The sequence below is a fragment of the Durio zibethinus genome, chromosome 11 (genome assembly GCF_047325235.1).
Source record: "Durio zibethinus cultivar Kanyao isolate XHJ-2024 chromosome 11, ASM4732523v1, whole genome shotgun sequence".
Lineage (NCBI taxonomy): Eukaryota > Viridiplantae > Streptophyta > Magnoliopsida > Malvales > Malvaceae > Durio > Durio zibethinus.
The window spans coordinates 24730236-24749877 of record NC_143172.1 but is presented as its reverse complement, the minus strand read 5'-3'; the positions used below and the strand labels follow the sequence as shown (position 1 = coordinate 24749877).

Genomic DNA, 19642 nt, shown 5'->3' with positions numbered 1-19642 from the left:
TGATGTATGATAACAATTTTCTGTTTTTCACTTTCTGCTGTCCAAATTTATAATAGCTTTTTCCTAAGTAATAATTTTAGACATGATAAAAAATATATATAAAAACGATATAATTTAAAATTTAATTAAAATTATATAAATTTGATAAAAATAACAAAATGTAAATAGGAATCCTAAGCACATAACACATTGCCTTAACTAATGACTCTTGTAAGAAAATTTTCTAGTATTGATAAATGTACTACGAGCATAAAAAAAAAAATTATTCTACTTTATTAAGGAAAGACATCTCAATTAAAAAGAATAAAAGACATCTCCAAACAATGTTTATTTGAGATACGTAATTTTTCTTTATTGTTTTTTATGTATTAGGAAGGAAGATAGAAAATGAGATAATGAAGTTTAAACTGTCATTTTGTATATTTTAAAAAAAAAATTTTAATCACTAAATCAAAATCCCAAGATTATTTTGGTCTAAATCCTAAGTTGTGGGATTTCTTCGCCTAAGAAGAAACCAGAAACCTAGTGGAGGAGGGGAGAGGAGGGGAGGAGGGTCCCATGTAACTTTATTAACTCGCTCACACGTCTAGCCACCCAAATTTCCTGTCCGCAGCAAACCAAGCCACCCATGTCCCGTACACACGATGTGGGACCCAATGTTTGTATCACCTTAAGTCTTTTCGCCACCTGGCAACTTTAACCAAGATTCAGAATCTACGCTATAGGACCTCCGCTCCGCTTTCTAGACACGCAATGCACACCCCCCCCCCCCCCCGGGGCCTTTCCTTCTTTGCTCCAAACTCAGAACCTCCTTTTTTCTTTAAATTTTTATTTTATAATTTTCAATTAAAAACAGTAGAAACTAAATAAAGATATTTTATTTTATTTTATTGTTTTTTATTCTGCTTTCTGTATTATGTCGAACTCGAATATTTGAAAGCCTGAAATTGGGTTTTTTTGCTTTATTGTTTTCGATTTTCCCACAGTTTTCTCTCTCTAGATCAAATCTCGGGCATAGGGTTTTCTCCCTGTGATTTCATCGATCTGCTCGCTCTCTATCTCATTGGCCGTTTCTGTGAGTCTCGGTTTCGCTTTTTTTATTTTATTTATTTTTTGAATTATTCTTATTCTTTCATGTTAGATTGGTAAAGTTATTCATTTTCTGATTTGCTGTTTGGTTGCTGAGAAAAAAAAAAAGGAAAATTTTCAAGCTTACTTCACTGTGAAGGTTTCTTCTATTTTTTCGTGATCCAAAAATAATGATAGGTTTTAGGTGTTTTAATTTTACTACCTTTTCTCGGTAGTCCGAACAGCGCATTGTATACATCAAGTGATCAATCTAATTGATCTTTTCCCTTTCTTTTTATATATTTGGTTGGGTATATATTGTCGAATTCAAATTGATGTGTCCTTTTGATTTTATGAATTACAAGTCACTTCTTCTATGAATTTATAAATTTTTTTTTGCAGGTTTTTTTTTTGTTTGTTTCCTTCTTGGCTCTGATCAAGGCCGTGGAGTTTTAATATTATGGTTGTTTAGGCTGTTAAAATTATTGATTTTGGGTTAGCATTTTTTTTCTCAATATTTAAGCATTTCTTCTTAGAGGAAGAAAAAGGGGCTGTAGGATTGCTGCAAGAAGTGAAGAAAGTGAGATGGTGTAAGAAGTATGAATATGGATAAGAATCTGTATATTTATACAAAATGGGTAGCAAGCTTGGAGCTATTTACATTGACATTTCGTGAGTAGGTGGTGTGGTGTTTGTTAGTTACTGTAGAATGCTATAACATAAGTTTTGAAGAATGGATGAAGAAAGAATGTTGCATCCCAGTTGGATCGACAAGAGTCCTGCTGAAATGGAAGCCGTTTCACGACTTTTCATTTTCTCTTGTGTTATTGCTGGCCTAGTTGGTCTTATGACTATATTTTACACAGCTTTCCAGTGGAGAAGAAACATTAACTTAAGTTGGATGAAAGCTGTAGCTAGGTCGAAGAAAAACCCAAAGGCCAATCCTAAGGTACCTGTGGCTCCTCATACTTGGGAGTTGGAATCTTTATCCCGTGGAAAGAATTTAAACTGCTGTGCTTGCTTAAAGCCAATGTCACCATCCCAAACCCTAGGGCCTATGATAGCTTCAGAGAGTTTCATACACTGTTGTAGAATCTGTGGTGCAGCGGCTCACTTGATTTGCTCTTCAAGTGCACACAAGGATTGCAAGTGTGTGTCCATGATCGGCTTTGAGCATGTGATGCACCAGTGGGCAGTTCGATGGACACAGCTTACTGATCAACCTGATGAATCTTCTTTCTGTAGCTATTGTGAAGAGCCATGTAGCGGGTCTTTTCTTGGTGGATCTCCTATATGGTGTTGCTTGTGGTGCCAACGACTCCTACATGTGGACTGTCACAGCAGTATGTCTAATGAAACACGTGATATTTGTGATTTAGGACCATTTAGAAGGCTGATTCTCTCACCTCTTTATGTTAAGGAGTTGAACCCTAATTCTGGATTTCTGAGCTCTATCACACATGGTGCAAATGAGCTTGCTTCTTCAGTACGGGCAACCATTAGGAGTCAGGGCAAGAAACATAAGCATAATAATGAAACCTTGGTTGACACAGGTAGTAATGGTAGCATCTCTGACATATCTACAGAGAACACAGCTGATACCCCACAAAATGAAAATGGTTCTCATGCATTAGAAGAGAACTGCAACGGAAGCATGAATGTGAGAACCCCTTGCCAAGATGGTGGCACTGAGAAGAAAATGGAATCAAAGCCTAGTTTCAAAAGAAGTGGATCGATTAATCAGAAGGACGAGTCTCAGGCATTAAGAATGAAGCAAAGATATGAGTTGATAGATCTGCCACCAGATGCAAGACCGTTACTGGTTTTCATCAACAAGAAGAGTGGTGCACAGCGTGGAGATTCCCTCAGGCAGCGCTTGAACCTTCTTTTGAATCCTGTTCAGGTTTGATTGATTAGCCATGAATTTTCCTGTTTATTTATTGGTGATGGGGGTGCGGTAGTTGTATGGGGGGAACTATGGGCCAAAAAATAAATGAAAATTCCAATTTCTTTCCTGACTTTTTTTAGTCCCAAAACTGATGAGATTAATTAATACTTCCTTGCTTTTGGAGCAGTTATAACTTATGCATGATAATCGGCATCTTGACAGATGATATAGAGTGATGTGCAAGCTAAACTTGATAAAAAAAGCATTTAATACAATATTAATGAAAATAGTTTAATTTTAGAATCATCCGATTGTTTCTGGCTATTTGCCTGTTAAATTTTAGAAGAGTAGCCAGCACAGCCACTCAAGGTGGTCTGAGTATTTTCTGAATTGTTGGCTTACCATATCATGCCAGAGTTCATGTTCAGTACATCAGATATCAGCTAGTTGGGCAGGAATGACTTTGTTCAAAAACCATAGAAAATTGTGAAAGCAAAACTATAATTGCACACTCTATCACTTGGCCAGGAATGACTTTCCTCAGATTCTTGGAAGATGATCTTACTTTCTGAGTGTTTTAATGAAGTAATAACCTTACAATTATACCATAGTTGCTAATGTCTCCACTTCGATTGGCTGGTTTTTGGTTCTTGCTGGTTTTGATTTTAGCTTTCATTCTTGCTTTTATAGTTGTCAATACATTTTCCTGTTTGGTGTTTGTAAAGGCTTTTCTCATTAAAATTGGTCACAGGTATTTGTTGGTTTTTCAGTTTGCTGTTTTTGAGGATCTTCTTGAAATTTGTAACAGGTTTTTGAATTGAGTTCAACACAGGGACCAGAGATGGGTCTTTTTCCATTCAGAAAGGTGCCTCACTTCAGAATACTTGTATGCGGGGGAGATGGTACTGTTGGTTGGGTTCTTAATGCAATAGACAAGCAAAATTTCATTTCTCCACCTCCAGTTGCTATTCTCCCTGCTGGAACTGGAAATGATTTGGCCAGGGTTCTGTCCTGGGGAGGTGGTTTGGGCTCAGTGGAGAGACAAGGAGGCCTTTGCACAGTGTTGCAACACATAGAGCATGCTGCTGTGACCATTCTTGACCGCTGGAAAGTAGCTATTTTGAACCAACAGGGGAAGCAACTTCAATCTCCAAAATTTATGAACAACTATCTTGGTATGCAGACTAGTTCTTTTAAGTCTTCTGAAATCTGGTTAAGTTGAATGTCTAGATTGTCAACTTGAAATTTGACTCCTCTGAGAGGGGTGAGGAAAGCAAGAACAAGAGCAAGAGAGTCTGATTTCTAGGTAGCTGGTTTTTTGGTTTTGCTTGGGTTTGTACTTAGCTGCAAGTTAGACTTTCTGATATTTGTAAATATCTTTTTGTGGTACCTTGAAATGCCCAAAATCGTAGATTGAATGGGATACTTGGTGTTTTAGCTGGCTGATGGGTAGTTTTTAGCTTGTTCAATTATCGTGGTTACCGGTTTATTGGTATTTCCTGATGTCTTTCGTATTTACTTATTATAACTTGGTAGTCTTCTTATGCCTATTGATTCTCTCACAGGGATTGGTTGTGATGCGAAGGTTGCTTTGGACATTCACAACTTACGAGAGGAGAACCCTGAGAAGTTTTACAATCAGGTAGTTATAATCCTCTTGCATTATGCATTTTGAAGTGCTATGCAAAATAAGCAGTGACAATTGATTGAATAATTATGTAGTTTGTCCAACCGAAATGGATTTTTAATTTCAGCCTTCCTGATTATGATAATTTTGGATGTTCTGATCTTTATCCTTCGCATATTTGTAAACTCATGGTTTTAAAATTATAAATATATAAATACAAATTGTGCCAGTCGAATTTATACTCTCTACATCAGTGCAAACTTTTTTTTTTCCTCTGAATGTTATTTACAACTTAAAGAATGCAGAGATTTTGTTACTCAACTCTTAATTGATTTATGGACCTCTTGTCCATAATTCCATTGATGACGAAATGTGGTATTTGTGTGTTTTTATGCAGATCTGATGGAGATATCTACATGATTTGGATTCATTTTGGTCTATGTATCATTGTGATAACTTTTGTGTTTTCTAATGATCTGATCTTATTTGGTTGTCCAATTCAATCTTGCTGAAGTTACCTCAATATACCTGCAGTTTATGAATAAAGTGCTTTATGCAAAAGAGGGTGCTAGGAGTATAATGGATAGGACATTTGCAGATTTTCCTTGGCAAGTTAGAGTAGAAGTGGATGGTGTTGAGATAGAGGTCCCTGAGGTATTGGATGCTAGCTTTTATTTAGTTACTTTTGTGAAAATATAGATATCATGTGATGATAGTTCAGAAGAGTTTTTCTTTCTTGAGCCTTCCATATATATTTTTTTTTGAGCTTTTTTTCAGTTGGAACAACAGCTGCACATTTGATCTGATCTTTTGATTATTTTTGAAGAAGTCACTCTTTTTTTTCCTTTGATAAAAAGATATCTAAAAGGTTACAAGATCTGTTTTTCTGTTAGTGACTCTTCCTTTAAAGCTGTTGTTCTTCTGTTTAATTTTTTGTTTTCTAATTCTCTTGGTTTTATCAGTTCAAATTCTCTCAAACTTGTTTTTGGTTATTTGAAATAATTTTTGACTGCTTGTAATAACTTTTGTTTGTACTGCTATTTCTTTTCCCCATCAGAAGTTCTTTTTTTTTTTTTTTTAAATTGTTTATACATTGATGCCTAAGAGTTTTAATGGTGCAAATAACTATTGGTTCTTATCACTGTGGATTTTATGATGCTGTTCTAAATCTATACAGGATGCAGAAGGTGTGCTTGTTGCAAACATTGGAAGCTACATGGGGGGTGTAGACCTTTGGCAAAATGAGGATGAGACATATGAGAATTTTGATCCCCAGTCTATGCATGATAAAATACTAGAGGTCGTGAGCATATCTGGAACTTGGCACCTTGGAAAACTGCAGGTAATCTATTCCCTTGAGGAAAGCTAAGCTGATGCTTTAGTGTTAAAGTTGTCTGGCATTTTCGAAGGCATATGAAATCAAGTTCTATCTAATTTGATTCAATGCATAAAAGAACTTGGCTTTGTCATACCATATCTCTAGTGCAGACTGCATGCCTTAAAGCACAATATGGAAAAAGTCAGCCCTTGTCATTTTCTTTTATGCTAAACAGTAAAGCATTAAATTGTCTTTGATACAACTTAATAAATTTTGTTTTTTTTTTTTTTTTTCCTTTTGGTTCCTTCTGATTTGAGCTCTGGAAGTTTGACATTGAAGTCTTGACATGGAATATGTCTCTTAGTTGCTGCTTTGTGCTATGACAGGTGGGTCTTTCTCGTGCTCGAAGACTTGCACAGGGACAGTCAATTAAGATACATCTGTTTGCTGCATTGCCTGTTCAAATTGACGGAGAACCTTGGTCCCAGCAGCCATGTACATTGTTGATATCACATCATGGACAGGTCCTCTCTCTCTCTCTCATGTACACATGATATTTTACAGCTTGATTCCTTGCAGAGTACTTGGAACATCTTCCAAAGTATTATAAAAGAATCAATCCGCAAGTATTTCCTTTCGGCAAATTTGGCCAGAGTTAAAACTTTTATCTATGATTTCTTTTTGTCTGCTTCATAAATTAGTGTATCATGTTAGTGTTCTAAATACGAACTACCTTAAATTTTTTTCGAGAAACCTTATATGGTTGTCATTCATATTTGTTGTACTTTGTTACATTCCTAATTATTACAACTATATGATTTGGGCAGGCCTTCATGTTGAAGAGGACAGCTGAGGAACCTCTAGGTCATGCAGCGGCCATAATAACGGATGTGCTTGAGAGTGCTGAAACAAATCACATAATTAATGCTTCACAGAAGCGAGCTCTTCTTCAAGAAATGGCATTAAGGCTTGCTTAAAGGTTTTTTTCTCAGATGCTTACAGTCAGCGATCATGTTCTTGTTGTGCAGGCTTTTCGCAAAAATATTTCTTGCTTTATATAATCTCTCTGTTTCCTCTTTTTATACAATGTATACATCATGGTTTCTGCCAAAGCTTCTTGTTGAAGTGTTTTTGTATATGAATCTTCTTAAACATTAATATGAAAGGAGCCGCTTATTGATCGCAGTTTGCACAATCAAAGATGAGATTTTTAGAGTTGATAAATTCTGTACATTCCACAACTCAGGTAGCGCCAGTTGATTATATGTCTTTTAGCTCATTGGGCTGCTTATTACTCTCAAGCAGCCCTTGTTTGACCTTGTTCCAAACTTTAGCAGCAAGCTTTCTGGTAACTTCCTTTTTTCTCCTGTTGCCTGCATTTCTGTTAATGGTTGCACAGGTTTAAGTGTGAACATAAAACTCTCTTTGGTGCTTCTGAATTTTCTCCGTTTGCACGATCTGAACATTGAGAATACAAGGGAGATTTTAGGTAGCACAAGTGACCTGGTGAGGAGCCACTAGATTGATGCATTGCCTTGTTCAACTGGTATGTCACAGCTCGGAGCTCATGAGTTGTAGAGGGTGCTGCCATTGTTCCTAGGGCTTAGCCTTGAGATAGGGTTCAGACTTTGGAGGTGGCCATAAGTCGGAGAGCTGGATGGTATCGGCATCCCCCTCAGGGTTTTACGATATGGGGAAGGCCGGACACTCTCCTCTGATGTTTCTCCCATTAGAAAAATGGTTATGGTGTGTGTCAAGTTTCCTAGCAGGTTTTTGGGTTTTGAATGTGTTGAAATCAGGAATGCACCTTGCAAGTAACGTTAGGTGACTGCCATAACCATGCTAAACAAGAAATTTGCTTTGTATTCTACGCTTTGAGCATGTTTTGGCGTAGATTTTGGCCTGTCATATAGGTGGTTTAAGATGAGGTTAATAGTACACATTTTTCTATATCAGAACATGCCGTAGATTAGTGCCAAAAAGAGGATAAATAAAAGTACGGGTGAGTAATCGGTTGATTTGATCGATTCAATTTAAAAATATTAATAATCAATTTTTATGTAAAAAATAATCGAATCGATCAAATATTTTTTAATAATTTATTATAACTGAATAAATCAAAATCGGTTCGGTTTAATTAGTTTAATTAAATAATCGATTTTTTTATTTTTTTATTATAAATAATTATTTAATTATAAATTCAATTCAATAAAACTCAAATTTAAGTATTATTCAACTAAATGACTAAAATATTTAATAATTTCAATAACATTTTACGAAAAAAAAAATCTCAATTTTTTTATTTTTTTTAATTAAAAATTCGATTAATTTGATCAATTCGATTATCAATTATAAAAGTAAAAAATCAACTAAATTAATCAATTTAATCGATTTAAAATATTGATTATAACTAAAATTGAATAAATCAAATTGATTCAATTAAATTCATTCGATTTTGATCGATTTAATCAGTGCAAATCGATTTTTGATCACCTTTAAATAAAAGCCTAGAGAGTACGGAGATGAACCAAAGAGATCAATGGATTTTCTTGCTTGTCGGTGCAAAATGTTTGGTATCTTTGATGCAAGTTAACAAAATTGCGGAGAAGTGAAAACAGACAGTGTAATATGGACTGACAATTTAATATTATTGAATGCAAGGTTTAATTTAATTTATTTATATAATTATTTTAAAAAGGTGATACTCAATAGATTTAAAGTTTAAATTTTAATATTTACAAAATTAAGTTCAAATTTTAGTATTTGTAAATCTTTTCCTAATTTTAGACCACAGTTTTTTTTTAATAAAAAATAATCCAAATTTAGATAAAAGAAGCCTTAGTGTTTCTTACATCTGATGAAATTAAATGAAAATTTTATTATCATCAACTATTTGAGATATCCTGGTACAAGTATTTGATAAATATAATCTTGGTACAAAAAAAAATATAAAAGCCAAAACCTCTAACAAAAAGGAAATAATTTGATGTAGACAGTGACATGTGAACAATCTAAAAATATAATATGTGCTCTCTAATAAATGTAATTTAATAATTAAATAAATAAAATAAATAAATTTATTTTTATTTATCTTAAATCATTTTCAATTAAATTTATAAATAAAGTAATAAAAGTTTAATTACCATCATTAATATATAGAATAATTTTGCAAAGACTTTTTTCAATTATAAATATTCAACTTTGAATTACATTTGTGTAAAAAATATTAACTTTTCAATATTTAATTTTATTTTTTAAGATATGAATAGGTTTTCATTGTTAATTTACTGTATTGACATTCCAGCTAATCTTATATCTTATATAAATATATAAAAACCAAAGTTTGTAACAAAAAAAAATAATTTGATGTGAATAGTCTACATTTTCAACATGTGTACAATCTAAAAAATGACATGTGTTCTCTAATAAATGCAATTTACTAATTTAAAAAATAAATTAAGTAAATTAAATTTTTATTTATCTTAAATCATTCTTAATTAAATTTATAAATAAGGTAACAAAAATTTAATTGCCATCATTAATATATAGAATAATTTTGCAAAGACTTTTTTCAATTATAGATATTCAACTTTGAATTACATTTGTGTAAAAAATATTCATTTTTCAATATTCAATTCTATTTTTTGAGATATAAATAAGTTTTCATTGTCGATCCACCATTTTTTGCATTGACATTCCAATTAATGAATGTAATTTTGGTATCTAATAAGGCATTTTATCAGCCTAAATAAATATATAAATAATTTAATATCAAGAATTCAAATAAAAAATAAAAGCTTAATTATTTTTAAACATATTTTCACTATATACTATATAGGTGTCTTTTTCTAGGAATTATACTACAAGTGATTAATTACCATATAAAACATTTTAATTTGAAGGGATAATTTACTCCCAATCAAAAGCTTTTAAAATATAAAAGATAGACTTTTCAAAATAAATATTAAAACCATGCTAATAATTAAATAACCCATTATAATTGATTTGTTTAAATTACTCCAAAATTTACAAGAATTTCCTTATTATAAATAAAAAATCATCTTATACTAAGATTGTTCAAAGGTTCACCAAAACTCTCCAAATGCATCTATTGAGTTGTAATTAGGTAAATCTCTACTAAAAAATTTTTATTTAATCTTTTATCTAGCAACCAATAATTTTTATTTTTAATTATTTTTAGTTTGATTTAATTTTTCAATCGTTGTTAACAATAAAAATGTATTACTTTTACTTTAGGTATTATTTCTTTTTTGTTTACCTTTTTTAACCGGTAGATGTTTTTTACCTTATCATATTTGGTATTACTTCTCTTTTGTCTATTTTTTTGTACATATTCAATTAAACTCTATTTATTATTTATTCATTCTTAATAATCTTAAATTGTTTTCTTTTTTATTGGCTTGAATTCCATACTGCCATGAATCTATTTTTTATTTCAAAATATTGTATATAAAATTTTTATAATACAACAAAATAAAAATCTTATATTTATAGATTTACAATTTTTTTTTTTTTTTACAAAACATAGATTTTATTCTTTTACTTTCGTTTACGATTTTACCTTTCATTTTGAACATCATGTTTATTTACGTTTAATACATGTGATTTTTATTCTATCAAATTTTTTTTAGTACAATAGCATAATTTTTTAATTAAGATGTTAATTGCTTTTTTTTATACCATGAATGGATGTCTTTTGTCAACAATTTTGTCATGATCAACTATTTGGTTATGGTTAATTCAATTGCTATTGAATAAAAGAATTAAATAAGAAATATATGATGTGATTAATGCGTATTTTCTAATATATGCATAATTGTTTGATGACTTAAATTTTTTTTTTAAATAATAACTTAGACAATTTTACCATTTAGTATCCAACAAGATATATAACAAACAGTTAAATAAATTTTATTATTAATGAAAATTGTTAAAAGACTAAAATAGCTCTTTATTTTCAATTTTATGATATATAACAAGATAAATTGTACAAGTTTTACGATAAGTGATATACTTATTTCATCAAATAATTCAAAAACATTGATTCAATATAATCTTATATTCAACATTTTATCATGCATTTTCTTTTTTTTTTTTTACAATATTTGAATTTTAATTTTTATATTTCAATTCATACAATTGCACATACTAAGAATATATTCCCAAATAGGTGTCAAAACAATTCCTTTTTCTTATCCAATTAGTATTTTATATATAGACAACCTACATACTCATAAATCAATTACATATTATTAAAAAAGTTGATTAAGATTTTTCATAAATAATTGATGATAATAAATATTGTTAAGGATAAATATAATATTATCATATTGTTAAGCATAAAACTAGTTGTGCAAATTAATATAAATATATAGTTATCCTATTTATTAAATATTTATTATCATCAACTATTTTGATAAATATAAAAATATTTATTAATCCATATTTAGGTAAGTGATATAAAAATAAGTATACAAAAGAGCATATCTGTCACTAGCATCGCACAAGATTAAAATTTTTCATAATAATATGTAATTGATTTATGAGAATATAGGTTGTCTATAAATATATGTATATATATAATGGTGGTATGATGAAGTTGACACTGTTGAAAAATTTTCATAAGTATTCTTCTATTCTTTTTTTTTTCTTTTTCTCTTGCTATATTGTTTAAATAATGGGTATGATTTTTTGATATTTTACACCAATTTTCTACATTTTATAATAAGCTCTAAAGGGATGTTGTAAGATTATAACTTTGTGACTATTATTATTTTTTGTGATATGTTCTTTTATTTTTTATTTAGTATTATATTTTTGTAAATATATTTTCCTTGATTATTCAAGTAGAATTATTAGATTAATGTTAATTATGATTATTTGATTTTTTTCTTTTTATTTCAGTTTTGGTTTAGTGCTCTTAAATATTTTATTTTGAAAATTAATTGATAATTAATCTTTTCTTTTCAATTTTATAGTTGCAAAGTTTTTATATTAAAACAAAAAGTTATAATGTTAAAAAAAAAATGAATGATGATAAATTTCTTTTTATCAAAAGTTTGATTTTGTTTACAGACCTTTTTTTGAATGATTTGACTTGATCTATTTATATATATATATATATATATATATTATATGTAAATTTATTATTAATATTTGGCACTTATGTGTTTTTATCTTTTTGATGAATTTATTATTCAATTTGCCAATAAAAAATTATTAAAAGTCTACTTTTCTCATTTTTTTAATTTAATTATTGAATATTTCATTTGTAATGAGTAGGAAAGATATTAGGAATAGTGACTTAAATTTCATAAAATATTTGTTTAGAATTAGCTAGATATTATTTGATGGACAAGAATATTTGTAGGAAAAGAATTTTAAAAGTAAAAAGAATGCTTGATAGGTAAGTTTATATATTTATAAATAGGTGAAGTATTTATAAGGTTAGGTATAAAAAAAAAGATGTAAGAGAGTTATAAGATTTTATAAGATAAACATCACATAAGATTACTGAAGATTTACGTCTTATAGGCAGAAGATTAAGAGAGTCCACGTAGATATAGACGTGTATGTTAGAGTGGACTAAAAAAGATTAAGATGGTTCACATAGGTATGGTGTATGAGTACATATGGATATATATTTATTTAAGTTGAGAATACACTATAGGATAAGAAGAGATTAAAAAGGCCTATGGATATTAATTGTGGGTGCTTGATTTGATATATATTTGTAATTCTCTATAACTAATGAATTTTTTTCTTATTCGTAGAGGTAGGTCGATTGGGTTAAACCATATTAAATTGTTATATCTTGTGTAATTGATTGATTGTTTGATTTTACTTTTACTAGTGTGATTAGATTGGGGCTATTTAACCTAACAAGTGGTATTAGAGTTAAATGTTTGAGATATGAGAAAAGGTAAACCCAAAGGAGCTCAATTCAATAGAAGAGTTCGAGTTTGTGTTATGAGGATTGAGAATCGATTTACGTGAAACGTAAAGACACATAAGAGAAATTGTGAGACTTTCATTACAGATGAAACCAAAGTATGTTTAATATGAAGACAGATGATTTGATAAAATTTGAGTTAAGATGAAGATTATTGGGAATAGTGATTTAAATCTCATAAGAGATTTATTTAAGTTTGACTAGATATTGCTTGATAGAGAAGAAAATTTGTAGAAGAAAAATTATAAGAGAAAAATGATTCTTGATAACTAAGTTTGTATGCTTATAAATAGGTGAAATCTTTATAAGGTTAGGTATGAGAAAAAGATGAAAGAAAATTATAGGGTTTATGGGATAGACATCTCATAGGACTACTGAAGATTTATATATTATAAATGTATATGTTTAAATGTTGGAGTTGACTATAGGAGATTGAAAAGGTCCACATAAATATGGGTATGTATGTTAGAGTGAACTAAAGGAGACTGAGATAGTCTACATAGGTATAGTGCATGAGTACACATAGTATGTATTTATTTGAGTTAAGAATACACCATAAGACTAGAGGGAATTGAGAGAGTCTATAAGTATTAATTGTGAGTACTTTATTTGATATATGTTTGTAATTCTTTACAATTAGTGAATTTTTTTCTTATCTGTGAATGTAAGTCGATTGAACTGAACTATATTAAATTGTTATCTCTTATGTAATTGATTGATTGTTTTGATTTCACTTTTGCTGGTGTGGTGTGATTGAATTGGGGCTACTTGACCTAACAAGAAAGACTATTCTTCATTTATTTTTATTTACAGTTTTATTCTTCATTTTTTTGTATGTGATTCAACACTAAATTTAACAAATTTGATATTTTTTGAACTTATACAGGGATTCAACTCAAAGTTCATACATATATAATAAATATTTGGTTCTTTCTTTTTCATATATATATATATATATAATAAATACTTTTTTCTCAAACATGTATAATAAATCTTTGATTGAGCATATACTTCAGTATATAATTACTTTTTTACAAAAACATATCTTACAATATACTAAATTATGAAAATTTCAAGTTTCAATAGCAATATAATTTTTTTAATGATATGATTTTATAGCTAAAATATGTATATTCAAATTATAAAAAGACAAAAAATTATTAAAAGAAATCATACATTTCCTTTAATTGATTTAAAAAGTAGATGAAATCACATTGAAATCTTAAATTAATTAAGGTAAAATTTATCACACTTACGGAAAAATTTTTAATTTGATTTTTTTCATTTAACTTTTTAATTACATATAGAATCCATATGATAATGAGTTACTCTTAAATATCATTTGAATATATGCATATGTAAATTTTATCATATGTTTAATTAAGTATTAAATAATATTATTTATTGAATGTTTGAATATTTTAAAAGTATTATTTTCCTAAATATCATTTGAATATATACAAACGTAAATTTTATATTTTTGTTAAAAATAATATTTTTATGTATAATTATATAAAAATATAACACATGCATAGTATGAGTCACAAACTAATCATTTTTAAGAAGTAATACTCAATAGATTTAAAGTTTAAATCTTAACTTTTACATATTTAAGATCAAATTTTAGTATTTGTAAATCTTTTCTTAATTTTAGACAACAGTTTTTTTTAATAAAAATAATCCAAATTTAGATAAAAGAAGCCTTAGTATTTCTTATATCTGATGAAATTAAATGAAAATTTTATTCTGCTTTTCGTTTCGTTAGTGTGCTAGATATATATCCCAGTAGTTTTTTTTTTTTTTTTTTTTTCCTTTTTTGAAGAGGAAAAAATTGTAATAGAATGGAGATTCCAGGCTTTGAAGCCTGATTTTATTGGTGCCATGCTTGAGGTCTTATAGGGGAAACGATGAACAAATTGTTTTATTTTGCTTAGAAACCTGAAATGCCAACGGTAGACCAAAGGCCATGATGTTGACATTAAAAACGTGAGTTGAGCCAAAATTTGCTCCGAAAATTTTCAGAGTTTTCAAGGCTTTCGACAACCTTACATGACTAACCAAATTCCTGTGTTAAACATGAGATATTTCCCTTTCAAAATGTTCGGAGGTTCTCCAATATTTCCATTGAAAATTGACGTCAGTCTGTTCAATCAGATAAACCAAACTATATTTAGGTCCTGACTTCTTTGATTGTAGATTGACCCACAAAATCCTCCAACTATGTTTGCAATATTTGATTCTACAAAAGAGGCTACGAAAGGTCAAAGTCTCAAACCCAACTTTACATTCATTTAGAAAAAGTTCAATTTTTGTTTGTTTTTCAACAAAAATTTGACTTCATTATTGTTAGGCTATCTCCACCAATTAAGGATGTTAATTGATCCGGTTAATTTTTTTTCTATTCAATTTTAATTGGATTTTATATCAAAATATTATTTTTTATTTGATTTTACTTATTTATTCCTAAAATATATTCGATTCAATTTGATATTAATTTAAAATTTTTAATTTAATTAATATTTAAAAAATATTATGTTTTAAAATATAAATTACTTTTTAATTATACATAAATATAACATTTTTATTAAATTAATATTTTAAATAATAAATTTATTAATATAATACATATATATAATTAAATAAATAAATAAAAAAATTTATATATTCTGATCAGGTTGGGACAATGCAACTTAAACCTGACTCTAATCTGAACATGATTTCAAAAAATTCAACTCAATCTCTTATTTCAAAAAAATTTGATCATATAAGATTAAAATAAATCAAAAAATCCATTGAATATAAATTATTTTATTATTTTTCTCTTTTGTTAATAACATCTAACATCTAAGCTTTTGTTAGGAAGTTAATATGACAAGAAGGCAAGAGACAACCATACTAAATAAGACATGTATCACAAGAAAATCTTGATTAATCCATATAGTAAATTATATATCTAGATTAACAGGTAAAATTTTCGGGTTTATTGCTGATTTGATATCCTAACTACACTATTTTTATTAGTTTAATAGTTAAAAAATAAATAATCCATACTTAACTTTCCTTAAACAAATTGTCATGTTGACTCACAACATTAGTCGTATTACAAACGTAATAATAGAAACTTACCAGTAAAAAATCATTTTTGAAATTTAAAAAATCATTTTTGATATTTAAAAAATAGAAAATTAAGGGAAAAATGATATATTTAAATAAAAAAAATATTGTGTTATATTTTTTTATTTGAAAAAATGAAAAAAATGTTTTCCTTATAATTTTATTTAAAAATAAAAAACTTAAAAAATAAAGAATTATTTTTTTATCTTTTTAGTTTTGAAATAAAATGAAATAAATTCTTTTCTATAAAAAAATAAAAAATTAAAAAAAAATAGAGAGTTTCAGCCTGGTGTCAAAGTCAAGCCATTTGCCCATTTGTGTAGCCATTTTTCTAACCTGTCAGAACATTGATACTCAAAACAAACAACTTGTTCTTTTGCAAAACTGACTTTTAATGGACATTAATGAAATGGGTTTTGTTCAAAATAAATAAAAAAAATTATTGAAAAAAAAAAAAGAAAAGAAATCAAATACTACCAATATTTTCGAGTCGTTTTTCAGTTACTTTTACACAAAACCAAGCATGATCAAAATGAAAGTTGTGCAAGTAGTTTCTTTTGACGAGTGTTTGTCTTTGAAACGTGTTGAACGTTCCACTTCTGTTTTTTAATCTGACTTCGCTTTGCTTTGTGAAAGGAACATATTAGATCTAAGGAGCACTTAGTTTTCCTCTATATATGATATTACAATATTTCTGGCCCCATCATTAATACATTCCTCCCCTGCTTAATTTCTCTAAGTTCTTGGTATTTTTTTTCAGTGTTCAGGAAAATCTTTTAAGGTACAAGTTGAGTCCTGTTAGACATTTTCTGGATCATATATCATTTGTTTTTGTTTTCCTTTAGTAGACTAGATTGAATGTTCTATTGAAGGGAAGTTCTTCTTGTCATTTCTAAATAATTTTTGGTCTTGTTGCGTTTGATATGATTTATCTGTAGGAGATTCCCAAGTACATGGCTGAAGCAGTTGCTTCTCCATTTGATTTTGAAGCTATGATTATGAATACATGCTGTTGATTTGGAAATTAAGAACTTTTCATAGCTTCTATCACCAAAACACTCAAGGTAGAAATTCATTGAAAGAAAGCAAGAATTCTAGTTCTTTAGTTCTGCACGCACTGTTTCAGTGGTTACTGGTTACAACAATTGGTCCTTTTTCTGCAAAGCAAAATATACTGGAAGTAGTGTTTGTGGGCAGAAACTTTAGCTGATATTCAATGTTTCTATTTTACTTACTGAATTTCTTTTCTAAAAGAAGTTGTTCATGATTTTATGTAACAGTGATATGCATGATATGTTGGTAGTTTAGAGTAGTTGGTGGATCTCTTGATTTCACATTAGAAAAGATCAGTTCTTTCAGATCATTTTGGTAGATCTAGTACTTGATATTGGTGGCAAACTATTCTAGTTTTTCATAAATCATAAGATTTAAGAAAAGCAATCTAAGGCCTTGGAGCCATCTTAATGTCTTGGTTTTTAAACTTAGTTTCTTCTTGTTTTAAATTCTCATTTGTCTAACATAATAACAATTTCATTGTTTCAGGTTCTAGATAACTGAAGAAAATGGTGAAGATCTGTTGCATTGGAGCTGGATATGTTGGTGGTCCTACGATGGCAGTTATTGCCCTCAAGTGCCCCTCCATTGAAGTTGCTGTTGTTGACATCTCGGTTTCTCGAATCTCGGCCTGGAATAGTGACCAGCTTCCTATCTATGAGCCAGGTCTTGATGAGGTAGTCAGGCAGTGCAGAGGAAAGAACCTCTTCTTCAGCGCTGACATTGAAAAGCATGTCTCTGAAGCAGACATAATCTTTGTCTCTGTGAACACACCAACAAAAACCCGAGGCCTTGGGGCTGGCAAAGCTGCAGACCTGACATATTGGGAGAGTGCAGCCAGGATGATTGCTGATGTATCAAAATCCAACAAAATTGTTGTTGAGAAGTCAACCGTCCCAGTGAAAACAGCTGAGGCGATTGAAAAAATCCTGGGGCACAACAGCAAGGGCATAAAGTATCAAATTCTATCAAATCCAGAATTCCTTGCAGAGGGAACTGCAATTCAGGACCTATTTAACCCTGACAGGGTTCTCATTGGTGGCAGGGAAACCCCTGAAGGCCAAAAGGCAATTCAAGCACTGAAAGATGTTTATGCTAATTGGGTGCCAGAAGACAGAATCATTGCAACCAATCTCTGGTCAGCTGAGCTCTCAAAGCTTGCAGCCAATGCCTTCTTGGCTCAGAGGATTTCTTCAGTTAATGCTATGTCAGCTCTCTGTGAGGCTACTGGGGCAGATGTTTCTCAAGTTTCCCGTGCTGTTGGTAAGGACTCAAGAATTGGACCTAAGTTCCTTAATGCAAGTGTTGGTTTTGGCGGATCCTGCTTTCAAAAGGATATACTCAACTTGGTCTATATCTGTGAATGCAATGGACTACCTGAAGTTGCAAACTACTGGAAACAAGTTATTAAGGTGAATGACTTCCAGAAGAACCGTTTCGTAAACAGGGTTGTCTCTTCGATGTTCAACACAGTTTCAGGCAAGAAAATTGCTATCCTGGGATTTGCCTTTAAGAAAGATACAGGTGACACTCGGGAGACACCAGCAATTGACGTGTGCAAAGGCCTGTTGGGTGATAAGGCACGGTTGAGCATATATGACCCTCAGGTCACTGGAGATCAGATCCAAAGGGACCTTTCAATGAACAAGTTTGATTGGGATCATCCCATTCATCTCCAGCCAATGAGCCCCACTGCCGTGAAGCAAGTGAGCGTAGCTTGGGATGCTTATGAAGCAACCAAGGATGCTCATGGTTTGTGCATTCTTACCGAATGGGATGAATTCAAGACACTTGATTACCAAAGAATTTTTTACAACATGCAAAAGCCTGCATTTGTGTTTGATGGTCGTAATGTGTTGAATGTTGAGAAGTTGAGGGAGATTGGTTTCATCGTGTATTCAATCGGGAAGCCGCTCGATCCTTGGTTGAAGGACATGCCTGCTGTGGCATAACAGATCTCTTCTGCTTTCTCGGGGTCTTAGAATCATACTTTGGGTTGGGAGGCTCATTTTAATTCTTTAAATTTTTAAGACCAAGCTTCTACCTATCTAAATCGACAGGCCGCTATATTAATAAATTAGCAATGTTTCATCGTATATGATTCCTAACACTCCAGATATTTGATATATCTAACAATTTTAGACATTAACATAATGATACGATACGAAAATAATACAACAAAAAAAAATGACTTACAATTAACCAAAATCCTATATGAATTTGAAAAAAAAAAACCAAAAAATTATTTTATGTTTCATATAAATTGTAACACAATAAATTTTATGTTTTACACGTATTTGACTCAAAACAGATATAACATGAATACATAAATGGAGAGATCTAATATTTGATTAAAAATCTTTTCTATTTGCCATGTCAAAGAAAAAAAAGGAAAAAAAAAAAAGACATGCTGTTTCATGTGAATGCAAGAATCTGCAATCTGTGATTATTTGCCCAAGAAACTTGATTACTTGAGCTAAATAATGTTGGCCACCTACAGCAATAGTAACAGAAATATTGCTTGTGTTTGAATCAAATGGTCATCAGACTTGGCTGAGTGTGTCACTAACAAGAGAAATTTGGACCAGAAACAAAGGATGT

General features: G+C 30.1%; 2 protein-coding genes across 4 annotated transcripts; both read left to right on the top strand.

Annotated features, from left to right (window-relative positions):
* Positions 1–927: 927 nt before the first annotated feature.
* On the top strand, positions 928–7086 carry DGK1 (diacylglycerol kinase1). 2 transcript variants are annotated; one of them, XM_022880075.2, is made up of 8 exons: positions 928–1075; positions 1471–2971; positions 3765–4131; positions 4522–4598; positions 5118–5237; positions 5761–5925; positions 6288–6425; positions 6729–7086. In XM_022880075.2, the coding sequence occupies exons 2-8, from the start codon at positions 1802–1804 to the stop codon at positions 6876–6878; spliced, it is 2187 nt and encodes a 728-aa protein (XP_022735810.2). In that variant the 5' UTR covers positions 928–1075; positions 1471–1801; the 3' UTR covers positions 6879–7086. The 2 variants fall into 2 exon arrangements, with proteins under 2 accessions (XP_022735810.2, XP_022735811.2); XM_022880076.2 differs by lacking the exon at positions 5118–5237.
* Positions 7087–16675: 9589 nt separating this feature from the next.
* On the top strand, positions 16676–19137 carry LOC149516213 (UDP-glucose 6-dehydrogenase 1-like). 2 transcript variants are annotated; one of them, XM_089768421.1, is made up of 2 exons: positions 16676–16769; positions 17531–19137. In XM_089768421.1, the coding sequence occupies exon 2, from the start codon at positions 17551–17553 to the stop codon at positions 18991–18993; it is 1443 nt and encodes a 480-aa protein (XP_089624547.1). In that variant the 5' UTR covers positions 16676–16769; positions 17531–17550; the 3' UTR covers positions 18994–19137. The 2 variants fall into 2 exon arrangements, with proteins under 2 accessions (XP_089624547.1, XP_089624548.1); XM_089768422.1 differs by lacking the exon at positions 16676–16769 and adding an exon at positions 16914–17052.
* The last annotated feature ends 505 nt before the right edge of the window (positions 19138–19642 follow it).

Excerpts from the sequence above, each read along its gene's own strand:
- DGK1 (XM_022880075.2), top strand. The coding sequence starts at position 1,802 with ATGGATGAAGAAAGAATGTTGCATCCCAGTTGGATCGACAAGAGTCCT. Across the intron at positions 4,132-4,521 it reads ATTTATGAACAACTATCTTG|GGATTGGTTGTGATGCGAAG; the intron begins GTATGCAGACTA and ends ATTCTCTCACAG. Across the intron at positions 5,926-6,287 it reads GGCACCTTGGAAAACTGCAG|GTGGGTCTTTCTCGTGCTCG; the intron begins GTAATCTATTCC and ends GTGCTATGACAG.
- LOC149516213 (XM_089768421.1), top strand. The coding sequence starts at position 17,551 with ATGGTGAAGATCTGTTGCATTGGAGCTGGATATGTTGGTGGTCCTACG.